The 24,947-nt window shown below is 26.6% G+C and overlaps 2 protein-coding genes across 2 annotated transcripts in view; one reads left to right on the top strand and one right to left on the bottom strand.

The window, feature by feature from the left end:
- Positions 1-24,947, top strand: part of LOC107449551 (putative cytochrome P450 49a1) — a 47,818-nt gene that overhangs the window by 1,581 nt on the left and 21,290 nt on the right. Inside the window, exon 2 of the mRNA XM_043043969.3 lies at positions 15,160-15,205. The gene's annotated coding sequence lies outside the window, so the exon portion shown is untranslated. The remainder of the gene's footprint in view (positions 1-15,159; positions 15,206-24,947) is intronic.
- The window catches only part of LOC107457163 (uncharacterized), a 48,657-nt gene that overhangs the window by 22,401 nt on the left and 1,309 nt on the right, over positions 1-24,947 (bottom strand). The window contains exons 2-11 of the mRNA XM_016075253.4: positions 21,848-21,959; positions 20,722-20,881; positions 17,601-17,713; positions 16,593-16,703; positions 16,168-16,293; positions 10,040-10,166; positions 8,923-9,219; positions 7,633-7,889; positions 5,365-5,670; positions 2,736-2,876 (exon numbers count right to left, since the gene is read on the bottom strand). Of these exons, the coding sequence (XP_015930739.3) occupies positions 2,736-2,876; positions 5,365-5,670; positions 7,633-7,889; positions 8,923-9,219; positions 10,040-10,166; positions 16,168-16,293; positions 16,593-16,703; positions 17,601-17,713; positions 20,722-20,881; positions 21,848-21,949 (1,740 nt within the window). The 5' untranslated portion in view covers positions 21,950-21,959. The remainder of the gene's footprint in view (positions 1-2,735; positions 2,877-5,364; positions 5,671-7,632; positions 7,890-8,922; positions 9,220-10,039; positions 10,167-16,167; positions 16,294-16,592; positions 16,704-17,600; positions 17,714-20,721; positions 20,882-21,847; positions 21,960-24,947) is intronic.

Here is a 24,947-nt window from a genome sequence, read left to right as displayed (position 1 = left end):
ATAGAACATATATTGACTTTATTAAGGCGACAAGGGACTTTCAAAATTTTTTTTGAAATTATCAAAGGATTTGTTTGAAATTTTCAGAATACATTTATATTGTTAAAAACAATTTTTATACAAAATTTCAAAATTTAAGAAATTTAAAAATTTAAATTTTTGAATTTTTTATGTTTTTTTTATATTACTCCTCGCGTCTGAAATTTCGTCAAAATGACAAAATTCTTTTAAAATATTGCATATTACGTAATATTGAAAAAATTGTTGGGAGTACTTTTTTTATTTTTAATTATAGAAACAAATAACATTAAAAAAACAGTGAAAAACCTACATTTTTAGAAAAAAATCATCATACCACTATAAAATATCATGTATAAAAAAAATACTATTCACTTAACTCAAAAAACTTTTCCAACTAAATGTTAATGATATTCATAAATATATAGCATTAAATTCTCAAGTCAATAGAATGAAAATTCATTACGCTGGAACAGTTTGAAAATTGTAAATTTGTCAAAAACGACATTTTGAGAAAAATGACTTTTACTACTTTTTCATTGCAAATTTCACTTCTGAACAAATATTTCTTGTTTTTAATATAAATACCTATAAATATTTTCTAATGAACCAGTTTAATAATTATATACTTTAATTTTTTCAAAAATAATAACAAAATATTTAACTAATTTTAAACGAAACTAATTTTAACAGTTATCTGCAGACAAAAAAAGGTAAACAAAGGGGCGTGGTCAAAACTGAAATGGCCATAACTTCAACAATTTCACTCTTATTCCAGAATTTTCTTTTTTTAAATTTCCAGTTAAATGCCTAGATTTAAAAAATATACAATTTAAAATATCGATTTTCTGACAAATTTTTGCTTCTTTGAAAGTCCCATGTCACCTTTATATGTAACAGCATTGACGGATAGTTAATATTATAAAATGCTCAATTAAATACCTGAAGTTTATCATTTGTCTTAATATATAATGTAATTTAGTTTTGGCTCTTATGACATATTGTGCATATAAATTTAATTCACCACATAAAAGGATTATTATTAATAACAAATAATTGTTTGTACTTGTGAATAACTAGTTAAAATTATAAATTTGAAAAAAGAAATAACACGAATAGATTACATTTATTAGACTAATTGATTATTATAAACTATGACCTTATTCACATAATAAATTTTATAAAATTACAAACATATCATTATATTAATAGATCGTATTCGTTAGTATTTACGGTAGTCAAGTACTATACATATTGATTAGTTATTATAGTACATAAATTTTTTTTCACATTAACTTAAACATACATTAATAATAATTTTAACCTTCGCTAGAAAAATAACTTCAAATTTGTATCTAATCAGTAATTGTATAGTGTTTAGTAATTTGGGTTTATTTTTTAAAGAAAAATGTAATTATTATATTTAAATTAAATAATTTTCTATGATTTCTTTTCAAGTTAATTAGATTTTTGGGAAAAATTAACATTTTAAATAGTGGGTATTGAAACAATTTATTATTACCTAAATATTTATTACCCACCCACCAAGCTATCTTATTTAAAATTATTCCTATGTATTCTATGTTATCTTACATTTTAGTGTAAAAAGTTTTCCTTCTTAAGCATCTTCTAGTCTAGATCCGAGGGACAAATTTTACTCAAAAAATAAATAACTTTACTTTGGCGATTATGCATCAAAATTAGATTATTTTGAATACTTCATTATTTTAATTATTTCTCATAAATTAAGACGTCAATATGTGTATTTTGTTTTTCAATTTAATGGAAAATGTACAAAATCAAAAACCGAACACCTTTTTTAAAGTTTCAACTTAATGATAGAAATTTTGCGAACTAAAATGAAAGCCTGGTGGTCTAAAAGTGCTTTTGACGATATTTCTAGTGCTTAGACGATATTTTAAGTCACGAAATGAGATACAAAAACATACGTTTCCTGAATTTTTTTTCGATATATTTAAATTCTTAACGTTTAAAATATGGGGAGAAGCCAAAATCTGGAAAATCTTGTCTCAGTTGTTTAGGCAGAAAAACGATCGAAAGCTTGAACCTCTTAATGTTAGCTTCACTTTTTACTTTTATAGCTATAAGCTTGCAACGATTTAAGCAATTAAAAATATTTTTTTGAATAGAATTGCAAAACTCGTTTATTGGAAGATAAACTTATGAGAATAATATATTTTAAAATTATTTGTAGTTTTTATTATTTAATTTATTAATGGTAAATTTTTACTAAAGTAAAATGTACTAGTTTTTAAAACATTTTAACCTATATAATTTCTTAATGAAAGTAAAACACAAAATTTAAGTAAATTTGGCTGAATACAATTTTTAGTAAAAGAAATTTAAAAAAGCAGTGAATCTGAATTTACTTTATATCACTTTCAGTTTTCGTTTAGTACTTATCAAAAATAAATTTCAAATTAAACTTTATAAAAAAAGTTAACAACACAACTGAAATTTGAAAACATTTTTTTTTCATTTTAAATTTAATACGTGATGTTTCAAATTTAACGTCGATTTAATCTAGGAAAAGTTAAAAGAATTTTATATTTTATGGTTTTTCTTTAAATTTTCTTTCTAATGTGTAGCATTTAATTGGGGAATATTCACAGTGATAAATGCTAAAAATCAAACATAAATCCTTTATTAATATATATATGTACATAAATTATTGCAACTAAATTTGTTCATCGTTAATGAATATCTGCAGATTTTTTCCACGGAATCCAAGCATAACCGTGATATTTTGGATTTGACATTGGATCCATTGGCTGATTTCTCACAGGAGCAGCTTGAACTCTGTATTTGTCGAGTTCCTCCTCTAGATCTTTAAGAATCTAGAAGAAAAACATAATCATAGATGATATAAAAACTTCTACATCATCAATAGTAAAGGTATTTATTTTTGGTTATTTAAAAGAAAATATTATTAGAAATTGCCTTGTAATTATATGTCAATAATAATAGAAGACATAAAACCATTTACATTATTTGAATTGTAAAGGCTATTTATTTTTGGTTATTTAAAGGAAATTATTAGAAATTGCCTTGTAATTATATGTAAGTAATCATATTAGCAGCAGAAAATAATATTTATAATTTAAGTAAACAGAGAAGAGATATATTTTACAAAATATGTCTAAATCTTTCATTTTTTGCTACGTGTGCTTGGGCAAAATATTTGCAATAAAAGGGGAGAAATTATTACTTAGTTGAGTAAATTTTTTATGAAAATTCATCGAAAAAGTTTTTTTTTGAGAAATTTTACACATAATTGTCTCGTAAAATGCGAATAATAATAATTCGTTAAATTAATTTTATCTTACTTAATTTCACTTAAATATTCATCAAATTAATTTTTTAAAATCTAGTATTCAAACATCATACAATCAATTATAATTGCATCAAAATAAACAATAATAATATATTTCATGAAAATTGAAGCAAATAGTACTCGATTGACCGTTTAAGTATATATTTGAAAATGTATTAATCCAATTAAAATTTTATGAAGCATGGAACCCACTTAACATATGTGAAATTTCTGTTTAATAACCTACTAATTTTTCGAAAGAATTGTATTTAAAATCTCAATACATACATTTAAGATTTTGTAGATATTGGTAAGTACTTAATACATTTTTTTTTTAATTTCAACAAAATAAAGCTTAAGCAGCAATTTCAAAATTTTATATTTTAAAGCGAAATATGTTGAATTAAAATTTTGTCAAAACGTACTTAACGTATGAAACTATTGCTAAAAGAAAAAGTTAACATAAGGAAAAGTTTCAGAAATTATGATGTCCTTCATCAGAAGTGATAAGAGAAAGTATTTAACAGCATTAATAAAGAAGATACCAGATAGGTCACTAGTCAATCATGCTGAATATCTTTTCGCACAGTTTTTTAGGTTCAAAAATCGGACATAAAATTCGTCTTCTCCATTTCAAAGCAATTATTAAGCTGTAAGCCAACAAAATCTTCAATTATTATCTTAAATTCGTTTATTTATCCGTTAGACCAACTGCACTATTGAGTGTGGAAGGTTGCTTAAATTTAAGGATTTTCTCCCTAATTTAACTTTGCATTTAAAAAGGCATAGACAAAAAGATGAAATTTTAAAATTAGAATTAAAATACATAGTTTCGAGGAAAAAACTTCAATATTTGTACATAATTATTATTAGAAATTTTTTTTGTTTAATTTAAACTTTAACGATAAATCCTTTGATTCTTTTGAAAAATTATAAATGTGATTCTTTGATCTAAATTTACTATTGTTAATTTTTTTAAAAACTCAAACTTGGACTTTTTTCTCTTTATGTCTCCGCATTAAAAGCAAAACAGACAAAGTTTATTGCAAAATTATATTATTTTGATTGATACACATTATTTTAAAATTAAAAAAAATTAAACTTATAAAAAAATCAGTTAGATTTGCAAAAGACACTTTGGGTGCCTTTCTTGTAATTAAAAGCAATGTATAAACAAGCGTTTGTTTGATCAATTACCCTTTCTTTTCAAAATTTTTTGTAATTAAATGATTAACGAAAGCAGAAGTTTAAATTAATATTGCTTATAATTTACCATCACAACTCTTTCTGACGACAAATTGTATTTTTTTTGGAGCAAGTATTTTAAAATTTTGACTGATAAGAAAATTTTGGATTTTAGCATAAAATATATTTTTTACTTCATAACTTAAAACATGTACTTTTAAATTTTAACTTTAAGTTTAAACTGTTTCTCTAATGGAAAATAAAAAAATAACATCAATAAAATATCACAAGTGCCTTAAATTCAGAAAAGAGTTTTAATTTAAATTTATATATGCTATTTTATTGAAAAGAATTCTCTGGACTTCAAAATGGATAAATCGCTTAAATAATAAAAAAAGTTAAAAGACAGTTTTTTAAAATTGCTTATTTGCTTTGTTTTTTCAACCTTGCTAAAAACCATAAAAAATGAATAAGTAATATTCAACTTTTTCATATTTTAAGTGCAAAAAATTCCTCATTATAATAACTTTTCAAACATTAAAAGAATCAAGCATTTATCATTTTCACAAAATTGTGGCTTCTCTTTATATTGACATTTTCCGACATGATTATAAATTAGCATAGAGGGCGCTGTCTAGAGATCGACAAAAATTAACCAAACAGTTATAAATAACTGTTAAAACTTACTACAGTTGTAAAAATAGCAAATTGATCGTTATAAAGCAATTTTTCATAGAAGGCAGAGTCATCGAATAATAGCCTTAAAAGAATTATTATTTTGAATGGAAACAAATAAATGAACGTGATTTTATATAAATTATTTATACCTCTGGTTTCATAGCTGCTAAATTATTGTATTCACAAGGGTCTACGATGATGTCAAAAAGACAAGCAGCTTCCATTGGTTTACAATTAGTTGAACTATTTTCAGGTCTCGGACCACATTGTACTTCCAAAGGTGATTTGTGACTTTTAACGTCCTCCGAATTCTTAGACTTTTTTGCTGATTTTGAATGGCATTTCTCCGTTTCAGGGACACAATAATCGGCGATATTGTTTTCATTTATCGTTTCTCCATACATTTTGGATAAGATTGAGGAAATTTTAGATTTTTTCCATAGTTGGTTATATACCTGCAAATATAAGGTTTGTAATTACTCAAATGCCAATTGGAATATCGTAAAACAAATAAGATCACAAATAATAAGGATAAATATGGGATATTCTGAGAAAATTGCGGTAGTATATAAATTGCATATTTACTGAAATTTGTTTAGTAATGAAAAAAACTTAGTAAACTGAACCAATTGTTTCTAAATGGTTTAGTTAAATAAATTAACTCTATAAAAAGAAAAATGTAGTTAGAAATATAATGCTTTTTCAATATTTTTTCATTATTAATGTTTTGTTAGTATTTATGGTTGTTTAGATTTTTTTTAACCTCAAATTATCAACTTGAATTTTAGCTTAAATTTATCTAAATTACTTTTAAGATGTAAAAACATTTCTCTTTCTGTTTTATTTTGGCTAAAATAACAACAAAAAAAAAACGTTTTTATCATGTCTTATTTAGTTTTCATGCTATTGCTTCAATCCTTCTATTTTGTTTTCTAAATTCTATTGGAATGATTTTTTTAAAATTTTTTCATTGATAAAAAAATCCTATGTAATTCCTATGTTCTTATCCACCCCTTTCCAAACAACAATTTGTCAAAAAGGCATAAAAGCAATATTGCAACATTCACAAAAACTAAGAACTCAAATAAAATAAAAAAATTTTAATTAGAATTTCGTTTTTTTTTCGTATATGATACACTGTAAAATAAAAACAAACGTTCAATCCATCAAAATAAAGTAAGATTTGCTTAAAGAAAATTCAGTCTGAGACCTAAAGAAGGATGAAGAACACAAATTAAATTGCAAGGCAAGTTTCATATACAAGACAAAATATTAAAAATAAAAATTCTTGGGTGATTATTTTTAAGCTAGTTTTTAATTTTAGAGTTTCAAATTTATAGGACTTGCATGAATTGTATGGAAAATATTTTTCACATTGGATTTTGCTTTACATCAGAAAATTATGACTCATTTCGATCAATAGTCTCAATGGGACAAATATCCGGAATTCAATACTTTTTGAATTAGCTATACGCAGTTAGATATATTTACATATAGTTATAGCTAGATGTAATGTGCTTGCAAATATCTTGCATTTTGTATTTTTAAGAAATCAGTTACTAAAATCATAATTAAAACTGTAGATTATTAAAGATAAGACAGTAGTTTTCTTAAAATTGTTTTAACTGAACACAAGTTTGAAGATATTGAAGATAAAACAGCTGAGAAATAGTATAGCTGAGTATAGCTGAGAAAACAGTAAGGAAATCCTTTAATATTGTAAATCGATTAAGGCTGTTCTACGCTCTTATATACGATCGTATCTACATTGAGAAAAAAATGTATGATCAAAACAGCCAGATTTTGGCAAAATTTACAGTGTAATTTGTACCGAAGTGATTTTAGTAAAATGATTTTGGTAAAATTATCAGTAAATAAGATTTTATATCTGTGATAAACTTTGGTAGATGAGGTGAAATTTGTTAGTTTAATCATGATATCTTAGTGCATGGCATAGAATCCATTTATTTGGTTAAAGTCATTTTTTTTTGCTAAATGTGTGATATTAAGAACTATAATTTCGAAAACCGGAATTTCCGGTAAACCGTTAACATATGGACGGAAAAATTACCATATAAACAGTTTATATACCAAAGACTTTGGCTTTTATTGCCAAAATTATGTTTTTTTTTTTTAACCAGAAATATCATTACCCTGCAGTACGGTAATAATACTCGAATTTTTTCTTTGTGTAAGCCTCAAAGTTTTATCGTAAACACTAAGTATTTCTCATTTTTTAAACTGTTTTGATGAAAAGAACTGAACATTCTCAAAATCTTAGCTAAATAATAAAAATTCTTTTTTGTTTGAATTTTGCTTTTGAACCTTTTGAAGAAATTTGGCCATTATTTGCTTATTTTTAACAAAAAGTTTAAAAATCAGCCTGTAGTGATAGTAACATAGTAAATAATAATTACCTTTGTTTGCTCTTCGAGTTCTTCACTTGTAAAAGGAACATTTACTTCCCTTTTGCCCTCTTTATCAAACCAACCATCCATGGTACCATCAAAGACGCTTCCTTTTACTAATTTATATTTCCCTTTACGAACGGATTCAACATTCCATTTTGGATCAATGTTATGTATAATTGATTGACGAGGACCTGTATCACTGCAGCAGAGTGCTTTCCATTGATTATAGCCATCAATTTTTCCTAGCTTCTTTTTATCCCCACCTAAAATTTGAGAGTAAGAGTCATAAATTAATATACATAAATAAAACTTAGATTCAAATATTTAAGAAAATGAATAAGCGTTTGGCACAGGTAAATTAATTTTAAGGCAATCGACTGTTGTTTATCTTGTGTTTAAATTACTAACGTTAGGAGCGATTTTTTGTTGTTGTTGAAAAACTATAGAATCGATTATCAATTTGTTTTAATCTTCTTCTCCTCTAGAACAAATTAATACTGGTTTCTTTTGGGTTAAAAATTGACTTTGCCGTTGAAATTTGTAATTAAATTTTTTTTCTTCAAAAAATGGACTTTTAACCTAAATCCAATTAATGACTTGCTAAATTAATAAGAGGGAAAAAATGGTTCTTGAGAATGGTGCATTAGAATTTGACTACCATGTCATTTTATGCTTAAAACATTCGTCGAAGAAGTTGATGATGAAATATCAATAAAACTTCTAACCCTCCATTCAAAGTAAACTTGATAATTATAAATGAAATAAAAGGACTTAAAATTTCACTTGAATAGTATACTATTTCTAAATAACTGATTAATTTCTCATTATTAATAATAATATAAGTTTCATAACAGCCCAGTTTTTTACATGCAATAAATAGAATTGAAATTAATGACCTTATCTGTTTCTGATGATTAGAAATAAATTTATTAAAGCAGAAAAACTGGAGAATAAAATATATTGCTTGTTTTAACTACTTCTCAAAAAAAATGCAAGTTAAAAGTTGAATATTTTCGACAACATGTTTTGCTTTATTTTTAAATAACATAGTAAGCCTTTATTAATTGAATCTAAAATCAAGCAAATTTAGTTTTGCTTTATTTTTAAATAACATAGTAAACCTTTATTAATTGAATCTAAAATCAAGCAAATTTAGTTTTGCTTTATTTTTAAATAGCATAGTAAACCTTTATTAATTGAATCTAAAATCAAGCAGATTTAGTTTTGCTTTATTTTTAAATAACATAGTAAGCCTTTATTAATTGAATCTAAAATCAAGAAAATTTACAAATTCACCTGCAACTGAATAAAGAGTAGGAAGCCAATCACTGATATGCATCATATGAGAAGAAATTCTTTCTTTTGCTTGACGTAATTCAGGACTCCATACAAAAGCAACACCTCTCACACCACCTTCCCACATGTTGTATTTACTTCCACGTAAAGGCCAATTGGATCCTGTACTTTCATCAATTCCTTGTACTGCTCCACCATTGTCAGTAGTAAATACTATAACACTATTGCTCAGAATTCCAGCTTTATTCAAATTTTCGAAAAGATCGCCAATTGAATCATCCAATGCTGATGTCATGCCTTTAAAAACAAGTCTGATTTAAACTATTTTTCAAGGCACAATTTCTAAATAAAAATTTATAGATCAATGTCCTCACGATTCAAAATTTAATAAGAAGGTTGAAAAAGGTTTATAAAATGCCGAAACACTATTTTCAGAATTATGTTTCTTTTTTTTTTTTTCCCCTTAACCAGAAATTTATCAGTTTTCACCTTATAGTAAGGCAATTTTACCGATTTTTTTCCCTCCAATTAGAAAGTAACTGATTGTTTTCACCCTCAATCACTCTTTTAGGGTGGAAGTAATACTATAAACAAGTTATTTGAGTATTACATTAGTTCTATAAAGTAACGAAGAACTCTATTTTTGAGTACTCCACTTTTAACTCTAATCTCTATTTTTACTTGCACTCTAATTAAAAGTTGCCTCTATTAACTGTTTGAGTGAAAGTTCAACAGTTTGATGCATATTTATTAACAAGCGAATTGGCTGTTACATGTTTTACCCTTGACTATTTTGAGAATAACTCCAAAGAATAAGCGCTATTTTTTGGCGTTATTCTCAAATATGGTATTCTTCGTTGTTGTTATTGGAATATTTACTGTTATCATTCGTTGTTATAATTCTTAAAATTTGGTAACAATTCTTGAAATTTGAAATGCTATTCCTTTTTTCAGTAAATTTGGTATTTTTAAAAAATATTTTAAGCAAATTTAATTTTCTTATGTGTTATTTAATTCTTTTTATGTGTTAAAATATTTTAAGCAAATTTAATTCTTTTCATACAAAAATTTTGTATTTTTATTAAATAAATGGATATGTGAAAGAACTTTATGTTACCAGCGAAAGATCTCCGTGCTGGATCCTTGATATGCGAAAACCTTTGAACATATTCTTGGGGAGCTTGTAGAGGGGCGTAAGAGTTACCAGCATGTACCGCTTGATGAGCTAAATATAAAAACAATGGCTGCAAATAGAATTTATATATTCAATGTTTTGATGGTTAATTGTAACGAAATGGGTTACAGGTTAAAAATAAACATATTTTAATATCAATACATCAGCATTAATTTAAATACAGTTTAAAGAATATATCCATACAGAAATGAAATCATGAGTTGAAACAGGGGCGCCCATATGTTTGAATTTAGGAGGGGGGATCATGAAGGAAAACGACAAATAGCGTAATGAATTAAAAAATTAATGAAAGGAAATTTTATCTATTTATATATTTTTAATTTAATTAGCTGAATAACTAATTAATTTAAATTAATTTCACTTTTAATTATACATGATTAATCAAATACGCATACGTTTCATTATTAATTACAATAACACATTGATTGTAACTTTTTAAATGCACTAAATTGATAATCTAAAAATTTATCAAAGAGTTATAATTTAACAACATTATTAGTGATATAATCTTTAATCGGGTGTATAAAACGATTGTTTCACAAGGAGTCAAGACCAAAATTCACAACATTTATAAACACACAATGACCTAGAAATAAAATAAATATAAGCATTAAATACCGCTTGATTAGTTAAAATAATATTTCAATTAAACAATATAGTACAAATTTCGAAATTTCAAAACTTACATGATATGCTCATGCCGCAATTCAATGTGCAATTCGTAATTCAATGCCTCAGATAAGAGAGAGGTCGACCCCCCCGCACCCTTTAAGCAAGTGATAACGAAAGCAAACATGACCTTGAATTGCTTTAGAAAATTTGGATTTTGTTGACTTGAAAAGGACTTCGATTCGAAAGGCTTTATGTTCATTTTTTTCAGAAATGACAAAATTTCATTTTGTCCTATTTCGATTGGGTTCTAGTGAAAATCTAGGGGGGGGGGCTCCTTCGGCCCTCCCCTATGGGCGCCCATGAGTTGAAATTATATTAACTAATAATATTTCTTTTAAGATTAATAATAGTAAGGAAGTGCGCCGAAAAATAGATATATTACGCCGAATTAAAAACCTATCCTAGCTCAAAATTCTTTGAAAAAATGCTTAAAGCTGGAAATAATATTTAAAGATTTAATTTATTGGTTGAAAAACGTTTTCGACACACTTTTAAATCAAATCAAAGTTATCCTTCATAAATAATAATTTGGAATTTATTTCTATTATTGATATTTTGATTTTAATACATTCTCAGTTTCTGATGAAATTGAAATGCTTTTTGAACATATTCAGACAGTAGATTAAGGTCAGGGCTGTTTAGAAAGCTCTCAAACTGGGTGAGTCACGAAGAGTACCAGAAAAATATTCTATACAGACTGCAACTAAAAGAATAATATTCTAAGCAGTACAAACATCCTAATTGTATAACATCTTTATACATCATGTAAGCAAATTATGAAAACATAAAACATCTTGCATTATATTAAGTTTCAATCATTTGCATAATTTATAATTGAAAGTACAGCGTAGTACAGAAAAGCGATTAGAATATAACAAGGCTGAACTCGAAGGAGCGTAGGTCTTAAATTGTATTTTATTTTATTTTATAACCGTCGTTGAACAGCCGACCCAATTTCATGGGTTTACGACTACTTACGTTCAACTCCGTAGCCTTGTAATTTTGAACCAATGCAGAAGACAAGGAAACTCCTGGATCAGTACCCCCAGAGGTACTGATTTGTTGTGGGACCATGGAGGACTTTGAGACTCGACAGATTTAACGTGCATCAGTCACCATTTACTACACGGGGAGTCTTCGGCCGGCGAGGATCGAACCCACGACCTCTTGGATATGGGCTCAGCGCCCTACCGACCAGGCTATCCCGGCCCCCTCAAATTGTATTTTATTTTATTTTATAACCGTCGTTGAACAGCCGACCCAATTTCATGGGTTTACGACTACTTACGTTCAACTCCGTAGCCTTGTAATTTTGAACCAATCCAGAAGACAAGGAAACTCCTGGATCAGTACCCCCAGAGGTATTGATTTGTTGTGGGAACATGGAGGACTTTGAGACTCGACAGATTTAACGTGCATCAGTCACCATTTACTACACGGGGAGTATTCGGCCTGCGAGGATGGAACCCACGATCTCTTGGATATGGGCCCAGCGCCCTACCGACCAGGCTATCCCGGTCCCCTTAAATTGTATTTTATTTTATTTTATAACCGTCGTTGAACAGCCGACCCAATTTCATGGGTTTACGACTACTTACGTTCAACTGCGTAGCCTTGTAATTTTGAACCAATCCAGAAGACAAGGAAACTCCTGGATCAGTACCCCCAGAGGTTTTGATTTGTTGTGGGAACATGGAGGACTTTGAGACTCGACAGATTTAACGTGCATCAGTCACCATTTACTACACGGGGAGTCTTCGGCCGGCGAGGATCGAGCCCACGACCTCTTGGATATGGGCCCAGCGCCCTACCGACCAAAGCACCTCGATTAGTCGATTCTTTCTAATTAGAATACCTCTGTTAATGTAATAGACTTTGAAACGTTCTTCGTTACACGCACAATTTTTTTTTCTATTTCAATTTCAGTAATATGCTGTCGTAATTTAGCTAGAAATGAGGCTTTAAAAACCCTCCCCTTTCAACCACATGATTAAATAGAATGAATAATTTTATGTGGGTAACAAATAAAGGTTTTGTTATTTAGAAAAATCTGTTTTGCTAAACAAATCAATCTGAAAATGTCAAATTTTGTTGTTTCATTCGTTTAATTTTTCCTTATTACTAGAGTAGTTTAGTTTGATCGTCATGGCTTCTAAAAATGTTCACAACATCAAATGGCTTCAATATCTGCCAAAAGTCAGGGTGTTGGGCAATCTGTGCAAGGAAAAATATTGGAATCACAATGCGAATGAAATTAAGAGAAGCCATGTAAAGCTTATAACCGAATATAAATCAATGAAATCAACTTCGAAAGTCAATAAATCAACTGATGAGGGGCTGTTTTGTACAAATAGTTTATTCAAAAAAGGAGTACCGCTATCTAGGGCAATAATGAAGTGAATTTTAAAATTAAATATCATTATACCCATTTGACAATAAATAAAAATTTTAAAATTGTCAGATTAAAACGAAATTTAAATAGTGCATATCATCATTTCTTGAAAAATAATCCTCTATTTTCTGAACTTATTGATGGAATATATTAAAAAGCGATTTTATCTCTATAATCCGCATGTTTCGATTATCCGAAGTAAGTCGGGTCCCAAATACTTTTATCCTACTGCATAAGCAAAAGGTCAAAATTGCGTTTAATAATTTCGAAACTAAACATTTCATATATACTTATATATTCTAATATTAAGATTCCACAAGTTACAAGTTCTAACTTTTCTTTTCTGAAATGAAGCAGCTCCTTTTTTTAACCGACAAACATTATGGTTCCATTATATGCTCCACTTACATATGTTTTCCTCCAAATTTAATTTCTAAAATATATTGGGTCGTTTTATGATGATTAGTTTCATATCAGTAGAGGAAAAATCTTATATGTATTTCATGAGCTAAGGCATAACAGCCAATGCCGGCTATCATTATTTAGACATATGATCTTTTAAAGGCTACGCTGTGAACAGTTTGCAGTTGTCAATTGGTGGGGCCCCTTAATTCGACCAAATTTACAATGACCTGAATGACCTAGTTTCTTCTGTGGCAGTTTCTAAATATTATTGCTTTAATTAACGAAATGCAACACATAAGAATTAGATATTACATAAGATTACAACACAATCATACTCAAGAAGATTAATATGGTCTACGCCAAACCGACTGTCACGTGGTTCTTCATTCGATCCGTGGGACAAAAAAAATAACTACAGAATAAAAAGCAACGAAAAAAAAGATTTTTTTCTTTCCAGATTTTGTATCAAATGTTGTGTTGAAAAAGTAATATTGTTAGCTACCGATATTTTGATGAAAGTAATCATTCATTTATCATTTTCTAAGAAAGGTTATTAAAAATATTTAAAAGTGTAGACTACGTTTCGGAGAAAGCAAATAAAGCATAAAAGTTTTATTCTAAAAAGAACTAATGAGAACTAAAATTGCATTGTAAAACTGTAAACGCATAGCGAAGCAGATTTAGAAAAAAATTTAATTATTTACAGTTATCAATTCAGTGATTAAGATTGCAAATAATGATTATTTCTATTTATTATCAAAATTGCAAATGTAATTAAGGTTTGATGCAACTTTAATTACTGAAATTACCAGTAATATTAGCTTAATATTGTAATGATTGTACCGATAAATTATGATTGCTTGGAATCAATATCTTTTTTGTAATCGATATTTGAAATTACTCGCAATAAAAATTTTGAGCAATCAATTACTAGTAGTCAATTATATTTTCCTTAACTCTGTGCTGAATAAGTGTTAGATGCAACCGATCATGTTTAATTGGGCTGCAAAATGCGCTGTAAAGTACTACAGAAATATTATCAATTATCTGCAGAATTAAAGTAAACGATAGTAAATTGTTCATTAAAATTAACTTCCATCAATCATTTGCTATTAAATATATTAGAAATTGAAAGGTAAGAAATCTTTCTTTTCATTTTTGAATTGTTTCATTTTCAATTTCAGAAATTAAAATACCTGCTGGACAGCGAAACCTTTCATTATGACTCTACTTAAAAGCATAGTTAGGAAAAATGTAATTGGTAACAGTGGTTAATTACTTTATATCAAGATTACCGATGATCATGCTTATAATAAGATATTTTTTTATTTTCAAAAATATAGTTTGTTATTAATTATAATTATGCTTGCTTACGAAAATAATAATAGTTTAAATCAGGTAGAGATTAAACAGAACATGAGTATGGAATTTTGTATGTTGTTGGCAATAAGTTAATTTTTTTACATTTCAAAATTGTAACTGAATTATAAAACAAAGATTAAATTTAAAAATAATTGATGTTTCCATTTAAATATTTAAATAAAATGACAAATTTTTTCTCATATTTTTGCAGTTTGATTAGGTTGAGGCTTCATTTTTGTCGCAGGGAGACAGACCAGGTATGTATTAACTATTTTTCCTAATTATTTTTTTCTGAACATAATTCCTACAAAAGCACTATAATATGAAATTTGCATAACAATTGTGTTCATTAATATTATCATTATTTTGAAAATTATTCTTACAATTTTCTTTGTTCTTTTTTAACAATCTTCAAAATGAGTTTTTAAACGAAAAAAACATTTTTGCTCTTGTTTGATTGCTTCATAATAATTCACATTTTTCTAATTTTTTTTTGTACATTATGAATGTTAGTTACAATAGTTTTAGTATATCTAAGCTGAATACATAAATTCCCTCTTCTATAATAAATATCTTGCAGTTGATTTTAAAATTCTTAGAAGTAAAATATATTCTTCAACTCTAACATGAGTATTAAATTACATTAATAAAAACTTTATTTATTTATTATTTTGTCCTAAATTTTATAATGTAGTCAGACATAAAAAGACATGAATTTGCAGGAAACGGATAATAACAGTTTTTTTTCTTCTCCAGTTCAACAACTTTTTACTTGAATCTGACTATTTTACTGAATTAATGAAAAACGAAGTAATCACTTTATTAAAGTAGGGAAAATCACGGAGACTTTTTTTAATTTTAGCATGGAATATTTAACTAAATTTTCGAATCGGAAACTTCTAAAAAAATTAAAACTTCAAAACTTTGTTCTCAGTAATTTTGTATAGGAAATAAAGCAATTATTTTTATTTCATTATTATGGTTCAAATAAAACTTAAAATTCTTAAACATTTAATAACGCAGCATTTAACATCTTAAATGTGTGCTAAAACATCTTTTTAAACGATAAAAAAATTATCATGGAAAACTATTTGACCTTCACTAAAAGGTACTAAATTTAAGGTTATCGAGAAAGGAAAAGAAATTTTTTAATTTCGATTAAATTATTTGGTTTTAAAATATTTTAAAAATTACAATTATCGTACTACCAGCTTCTTACCTTAGTAGTATCATGATTGTGAATTATGGTTTTAGCTTTTTCAGTAAATAACTCTGTAGAATATTTTCCCGTGTAATTCCAAGCGTTTACATTATCATCGTGCAAATCTAATCCATGAGTTCCTTGCTAAAAATAAAATAATATATGTTTAAATGCCTTTTATTTAAAATAAATAACCAAATTTTCAAATTTCAAAAAGACTAGAAATACTTCATTAAATACAAAAATAATAAAATGGATAAAAAAATATTTATTTCAGCAGTTGTTTCGAGTCGATTAAAATATTAATTTTATTTCAAATAAGTATAATCATTCAAGATATAAGAAATATGAAACTTTTAACATAATATTTCTAATGATGTACTTAGATGTTTGAATATTATAAGTATTTTTTTTTTGAGTATTATAAAATTAATAACACTTACCCCTTCTTCCCAATGCGTGAAATGGTCTTCCTTACCATTCCAGTATCCGAAGAAAGAATCAAATCCACGATTAACAGGAAGATAGCTTTCGTGAAAATAACCTAAATGCCACTGAAAATAAATAATATTTAAATTTGAAATACAAAAGTCAGTTGCTATTTGTTTTCGGTATAGGGAAAAATATAATGAATGCTCATGTATTATTTACTCATAAGATAAAAAAGGGAAACATTATAGAACCACCAATGAAATTATTGACTGTTACTGTGTAGTATATTAAATCTAACCTAAGTTTGAACTATTTAAAAAAAATAGTTTTGAGGATCTTTTGCCAAGAAAAACAAAAAATGCTTAATTTGAGAGCTTTAAAACCGATTTAAAACTCTTTATTCAAATTTTAAATTCTTTATAGAATTTTAATGTAAAAAATAGGACAGTCTTTAAAATGGACAAATGTTTTAAATTTTTAAAAGATAACTTTTTTAAAATATCACCTATTCGACGAGATTTTTTATACTTATCATTAAAATCATTAAAATCGAAGAATAGTTCTCAATTTTTACCATTTTTTATGAAACTAAACAGTGATGTGTTAGAGTAACTTTTAAAATATTGAAAAATTAAATTACAAACATTTTTTATTTTTAGAAAAACGTGACTTCTCATAGTGACATTTTGCGTGGTCCCACATTTATAATCAGTTTAATATACACTGGCTAGACTTGAAAGAACTTAACCTATCAATCATGAATAATTATTTCAAACTCCAAGAAAAAAAAATATAAAAATAACATATTATTCGCTGAACAGCGTTATAATTATTATGTTTTATCTTAAATTTGATTGCAAGATGCTATGTTTCAACTTGAAAGGAAACATGGTTTGATTATTAAGCTGCAGAAATTCGTATTATGATTTAATATTGAAACGATTTTTCCGAGAGCTTATTGAAAAGTAAAATGTTCTTTCCGAAATAAAATTTAAAAAAAAAAAAAAAAAAAAAACCACCTTTCCTACTCCATGTGTTTCATATCCAAGTTCTTTTAGGTACTGGGGTAAGATTTTCTCTTCAGGGGAGAGACCCCAAGGTGCTTCTGCGTAGATTACGTCATGTTGAAGTCCTAAAGTAAAATAATAAATATTTGAAAAAGTGTTTTTTGATCCTTTAATGAATAAAGTAACATAAATACACTTCATATTTCTTATAACAATTTTAAAAAATATTTACAGCAATATTTACAAGTGACACTATCTTCTAAAAGGATTTTAAGCTTGCTTTCAAAAAGTAGTTTTATTAGTTTTTATATGATATTGAACTCATGCAGTGAAAAAAAATCCGCATCAAATTACGGTATAGAGTACTGGCACTTTGGGTGCATCATCCGTAAAATCCATTTTTACCGTAAATATTATTCCGTAATTTTCACAGCTGTTATATTTATTTAATTAGAGTGTTTCAGTGACTTTACGGTAATTATTACACTAAAAGTTACGGTATATCAGATTTTTTTCGTAACACCTTCAGGTAAAAATGGATTTTAGAGTAAAAAGTACAGTCCCCCTGAGTGCCGGCACATTTAACCATAAATACCGTAATAAGTGATATATTTAAATTGAGTGTTCAATTAAACCATGTTTAGACTCAAATTGAACCATAATACTGTGTAATTAAGTTAAAAGTATAATAATCTGGTTCAATTAGGCACGATATTGATGTTGCAGAGCAATTATTAAACATATTATGGTTCAATATGTTGTAAATTTCAAAAAGCATAATTTAAAAAATTAATTGTGAAACTAATTAAATCTCACTAAAATTAAAAATTCAGTTAATTGTAGTTGAATCAATAATTGTTGATAATGTTAAATTGGTGGTTTTAGATATTAAATTAGGTTTCCGCACATGTAATTAAACAAAGCATGTTTGTCAAGAAAAATTAATACTCTATGAATATTTTTTTTATACCCGGAAGACATTTTTGCCCAATTTTTTCCCCATTTAGATATTTTAAAACTTTTTCTTACATGTGCCAAACAAATTAAACGTATCTTTATAGGTCAAAGTGTATTAAATCATTTGATGCAATTATATCCTGAGGTGCTTAGTTACCTTTAGTTTTATAATATCGTAATACCCAACTAGGCCCCCTTCATCAAGGTTACATCATTTGTTACAATGTAGTTTTACAGGTTTTTATTGTTTTTTCTTTGACCTACAGTTTTTGTAGTGGTAGGGAGCCTTTTAAGTCTCAATTTTAGAAATTTATTTTAAAATTTTATGTCCAATACTCACGGAAAGAAATTATCCATTAGTAAGTAATTGTCATTCTTAACTGTTGAAATAATATTTCTGTTAAATCTATATTAAGCTGTCAATACCAAATGTTGAAGTTTATTACTTTATTCTTGGTCTCCTTATTGAAAGGACAAATAGAAAAATAAGGATTTGCTTGAAAAGCAGTACAAAATAAAGGTCTCTTAACATCTTTGACTGCTTTCAAAAACTGTAACTAGGTCCATTTTGAGCCCTATAGATCTGTTTCGAAAATATAAACGAACGGTTTAAAATAATTCAATAAAGTTTTAGATTTTCCAAAGAAGTAAAGTCAGAGGTACGAAATATTTTACAAAACAACTTTTAGATATGATTAGGAACTCACAATTATTTTAATCTAATTTTTGACCTTGCAATTCCTATTTAAAGCCCTTTAACTTAAAGTATTATCCTTTATTTTTCATTTAAAGTTTTCGAATAAAAAAAATAATAATAACTACTCTAACTATTTTTAAAAAAGCATTTGAAATCTATGTCGGAAGATAGTGGAATTAGTGCAAGTATAAATCGTGTCTTTGCTGTGATAAGAAGCTCCTGTGCGAAAGAGTGACTTGCAATACCTTGCATAAAAGTTATTTTTAAGAAAAACAGAGTCTGCATGAAATTTTACAAAAATAATTATACAAGATAATGTAAAAGCAAAACAGTCTGGTTTGAGTTCCTGTATTTTGCACTTTTTTACAATTTTTATGCTTTTTGAACCATAATATCATTCGAATTTTCTGTAACCGTAATAGGGCGCTAAGTAGAACCATATTATTGCAGTTGTGAAACTTGATTAAGTGATGCTGTTGTTCAATTTAAACAGAAACATGATTCGATTTAATACTTTATTAAAGGCCGGGATAGCCTGGTCGGTAGGGCGCTGGGCCCAAGTCCGAGAGGTCGTGGGTTCGATCCTCGCCGGCCGAAGACTCCCCGTGTAGTAAATGGTGACTGATGCACGTTAAATCTGTCGAGTTTCAAAGTCCTCCATGTTCCCATAACAAATCAATACCTCAAGGGGTACTGATCTAGGAGTTTCCTTGTCTTCTGGATTGGTTCAAAATTACAAGGCTACATTAGTAGTCGTAAACCCATTAAATTGGGTCGGCTGTTCAACGACGGTTATAAAATAAAATACTTTATTAAAGTCTGTGCAATATCGCACTGTATTATGTTTCAAGGCATTGATGTTATGATTCGACGTTTAACCGGAGAGGGTAGCTGCATAAACAATAGAGTAAAATATGTTTTCTTTTTTTGTTTCTTTTTTAGGAAAACGTCAGAACTTATTTTACGTAACAAAATTCATTGTGCATGGTTTTTATTGAAAATTATTTTTAAAAAAATCCCCTATTGGTTAAAAGAAAAAAAATTGGAATGAAAGATTTTTACATTCTAGAATTTGGAAAATAATTTTAATACCAATTACACTTTAGTTAAATACATTTTGCATGGCATACAAAAAATGGTAATTCAATTGTAAAATAAGAGATTTTGTATGATAATATGTTATAAAACAAATAGGGCAATCAATGTATTTAATTTTTAAATAGTTTAATGCAATAGTGCTTACTACACTTGACAATAATACTTTTTATGACATTTAAAAAAATTGTAAGTGTAAAAAATAGAATCTTCAGAGGTTTACAAAATATATACTAATAAAATATGAGCTAATAAGTATTTTTATTACTGAAAGTACTTAACTTATCATGAGAATGTTAAAATAATAATAATGATAACAAAACCATCATCATTATATAAATAATTAATAAACCAAAAATGAAAAAATAAAATCTAAATTCCTACCTAATCGTAGGGGATATTTCCCCGTCATTAAAGCACCTCTGGATGGTGTGCAAATTGGTTGAACGTAATAATTATTTAAAATAATCCCATCTTGTGCAATGGCATCAATATTGGGTGTAGGTATCTGTTTTGATCCATGAAAGCTAACATCATTCCATCCCTAAATTTTAGAAATTTTTTTTTAGAAAACATGTAAAAAAAATAAACAAATGATTAAGTGTATAGCTTTAATAAAATACATGAATGAATAAAATTATAGCACGAGCTGATATAAAATTCAATTCAACTGTTAAATTAAATTGTAATTATTTTTTTGAAAAATGTGTTTTAAATTAAATAAGAATTAATATAATTACTTTGTTTTAAAGATATTTATGACATTGAATTCAAGTAATTAAAGCTATTAAAAACTTTTGACTATAAAAATAAAATATTAATAGACTTTTCGATAAGATTAATTTAAATTTAAAATGCTAATTTAACGCATTGAAAATGACAGTTGAATTAATAAGACAACGACGACAGGGTAACAACAATTAATATAGTTTTGAGTAGAAATCAATTATTGTGATATTGTTTTCAGTAGAAGCTTATTTTAATCGAACATATGCTGAAGGATATCCTTATCCTTATATATGTTAAGGATAAGGATATGATAAACGAAATTAATATTATGGAAAATAGCTGAAGTTAAAAATATGGAAACTGAAGTTATTAATTTTGGTTAAACATTTCTTATGTTTAATGAAAATCTTGATTAAATCTTCATATGACACGTAAAATACAAATTACTATTTAAAATATTCATGTGCATTTTACGCTAAAAAGGAAATTTTTCAAATTTTACTTTAAATAATAATATTATCTAAGGCTAAGTAAATCATGACAAATAAATGACAAGTAATAGGTAATAAACTTAAGTATACTATATTGTCTACTTTTTGTTCTGCTAAAATTACTTATAATATTATCTAGAGTAAGTAAATCATAACAAAAATGAGAAATAATAAGTAATAACCTTAAGTATGTTATATAGTCTACATTTTATTGAAAAATACAAAAATCATGATAGATATTTAATAACCTTTTAAAAGAATATTTATTAAAAATTGTATTGTAGACGTACCAAATCGTCGATGATAATAAATATAATATGTGGTGGCTGCTTTGAAAATACAACTTCAGTAGCAAAACATATAAATGATACGAAAATGATTAGATGTTTCATTATTACTTATCTGAAAAAGAAATGAAAATTCTTTTAGAATTTATTACAATATCAACATCAATATATTCTTTATTGATTACAAAATCAATTTTTTTTAAAAAAAAAGCAAATTGGCTAGGTTTGTTAAGTAAAAAATTCGACATCAACTTCTTAGAGAGTTAAGAAGAAATATATTGTATTAAAAATGATTAAATGTTCCTTGTTTGAATTGCATATTATATTACTAACATAAATTACAAATTACATTAAATACATAAATTAAATATTGCATTTATTATGTAAATTATATATAGATTAGTTATATTTATTGATTTTTTGAATTATATTTGAAAATTATTTCTCGCTTTTAATGCTTATATGACTTAAACTAAAATTTTAAAATAAAATAATAAATAAAAAAATAAGAGCCTATTTTTGAAGTTACTTAAATTTAAATGTTGTAAGAACTTATTTTCGATGTTTAAATGTTTGCAAAAGTTTAGTTTGACCCACTGTATTTAACAGCAACAAAATTCTAATATGTAAGTAAACAACATATGAACAAATAAAGTATAATTGTTTAAAATTTGCATGCGCAATCATATCAGTTGTAAACCAATTAAAATATTACCCCTCGAATATACTATTTTTCCTTAATGCACTTAAAGTATATTTTTAAAAGCTATTATAACAATCATTCTGTTGGTCGCTAATCATTATTCAAATGAAATGATAAGAAATAATCAAATTTTGACTGCTTTATTGGAAACATTGTTCTGATTAAATTAAAATGATTGTAACTAAATTTTTTTGAATTTAATTAGTAGACTTCCTCATTAATTTCCATTTATTAGAGATATCTGAAAAAAACAAAAACAATATATTCACTAATACGTTTAATGCTTTGTGATAAGTTTTAATTGCCTTAAATCCCACTTATATTTGAATTTTGGCTATTGTATTCAAGTATATGACATCCACTATATTGGTTGTTTTGAACAACTTATTGAGCTTAACCATTAAAAGTATTAAGTACTTAGAAGCAATCATGAATATTTTAAATTACTTGTTAATTGGCAAAAGCATTAACAGAAATAAAAAAAATATTCTGCCTTTTATGCATGAACTCTTTACTGTCAAAAAATATTAATTAAATAAGTGCTTTAAATATTATTCAATTTTAGGATATATGTCTATAGGTAGTGCATTAATTGTTCCTTATTTATTGACTTTTACTTAAAACTAACAGCAAAAAATTGTAAATCAAATATAAATTAAAAATTATTCAATGAGCTCCATTATTTTTCTAATGAATGGTTATTTTTTAGCTGCCCTCAGGTTAGTTAGCCACAAATAAATATACATTCTAATGATTAATTACTATTCAGAAATGCTTTCTCTTGTCATAGTTTAGAAGAATAAAACTATTTGATCAAATAGCTTCTGCTTTCGTAGCTTATTTTATTCAGAAAAAAAAAGATTACAAGTATGAGATTGCTTAAGTATTACAAGGAAAAAAGATTTAAAGTTGTTATCATACGCTTAAAAACTCTATGAAAATATCTATATCTAACTTGGTTCTCAAAGAATTCTGAGCTTTCAAGATAATTTAATATGTATCAGAAATCATTTTTGTTTACGCATATGATAGTTTATTTTTAAATTGTGAACTTAAAACGTAAAGTAATGAAGAGTTATTAAATAATTGCTGAAAATTCGGCCCCAATATGACAAACATCAAAATCGAAACTGAAACTAATGATTATATTAAAGCTAAAACGCAATAGGTGGGGATGAAAAGGTTTGTTTCTCCAGTTCATTTTCAATGAAAAATAGTTTGACTACAAATAAAATAATATCAAATGTTAACCAAATAAAACCATAAACAATGAACAAATGGTTTGAAATAATGTATTAAATGTAATAAAGATTTGATGAAAGCTTGGTGTCAAAGTTTGGTTTCTGTTATGCATTTTTATGAAGAAAAAAAAGAACCTAATGCAACTAAATAATAAGGTTAGATGACATCAGCCGGATAACTTATTTTTAAAACAGCGAATTTAAATTAGTTTGATAAGTGATTCCCATATGCTAAAATACACAATGCTTGGTTTTTAATCGTCAGTTTTTAGTGTATTACACTGAGAAAGTTTTACTAGAAATAACTTGAATGAAATGAGTATTCCTTTATTCATATTTTATTCATATTCATATTTTCCTTTATTCATATTTTAGAAAAACAATTTAATTTATTATAATTGAGGGAGGTAGAATTAGACAAGCTTATTCGTTTTCGATAAAATTTCATGAATAAATATTACTCATGTAAATAAAAAGAATTGATTAGTAAAAAAAATGTATTTAAATTATTTATTTAGTGTCGTCGAAAAATCCCCTCCTACATGAAACCAGTAGATTTTCGTTTAGACCATAAAAATATTGCTTGCTCACACGCTTGATTGTTTATTGTACCATTGTAATGTTATTTCACAACACAGACACGAACGATGCTACCGAGAAAGAGTTATTTCTAAGGACGCACATTTTTATAAGAGATTAGTTTCGCTTTAAACTTATTTAACTTTTATTGCCTATTTTTTTTAACTGTCCTTGTATTCAAAGATTTACTGCCAGAGATGCAATGCCCATGGAAAAACATTCATCTCGTATTAAAAATATTACTACTAGTACATTTTCTTCATCTTATTGTTGACTTTGACAAATAGTGCAAATAAAATACGGAATTTAAAGTTTTTAGTTTAGGTGTAGTTTAGTATGCTGGTGCAAAAATATTCTTACAAAAATTTCTTAAGTAAACTTTTGAAGAAAGTTAAATTTGCAAGTTGCAGTCGATTTGAGATAACAAATTAAAAGATTTTAATAATTGAGTCAACATTATCAAAATAAAATCAGTTTGGTTTCCTAGTTGGTCTCAGGTGCTTGCCTCAAATATAATGAGATATATTTTTTTTGTGCTCTAGAGGTAAATGAAATAATTTACAAAGTAGTTCGAAAATAC

The sequence above is a fragment of the Parasteatoda tepidariorum genome, chromosome 11, assembly GCF_982258835.1.
Source record: "Parasteatoda tepidariorum strain Cologne lab strain chromosome 11, Ptep-v5.0, whole genome shotgun sequence".
Taxonomy (NCBI): Eukaryota; Metazoa; Arthropoda; class Arachnida; order Araneae; family Theridiidae; genus Parasteatoda; species Parasteatoda tepidariorum.
This window is presented reverse-complemented; position numbering and strand designations above follow the sequence as displayed.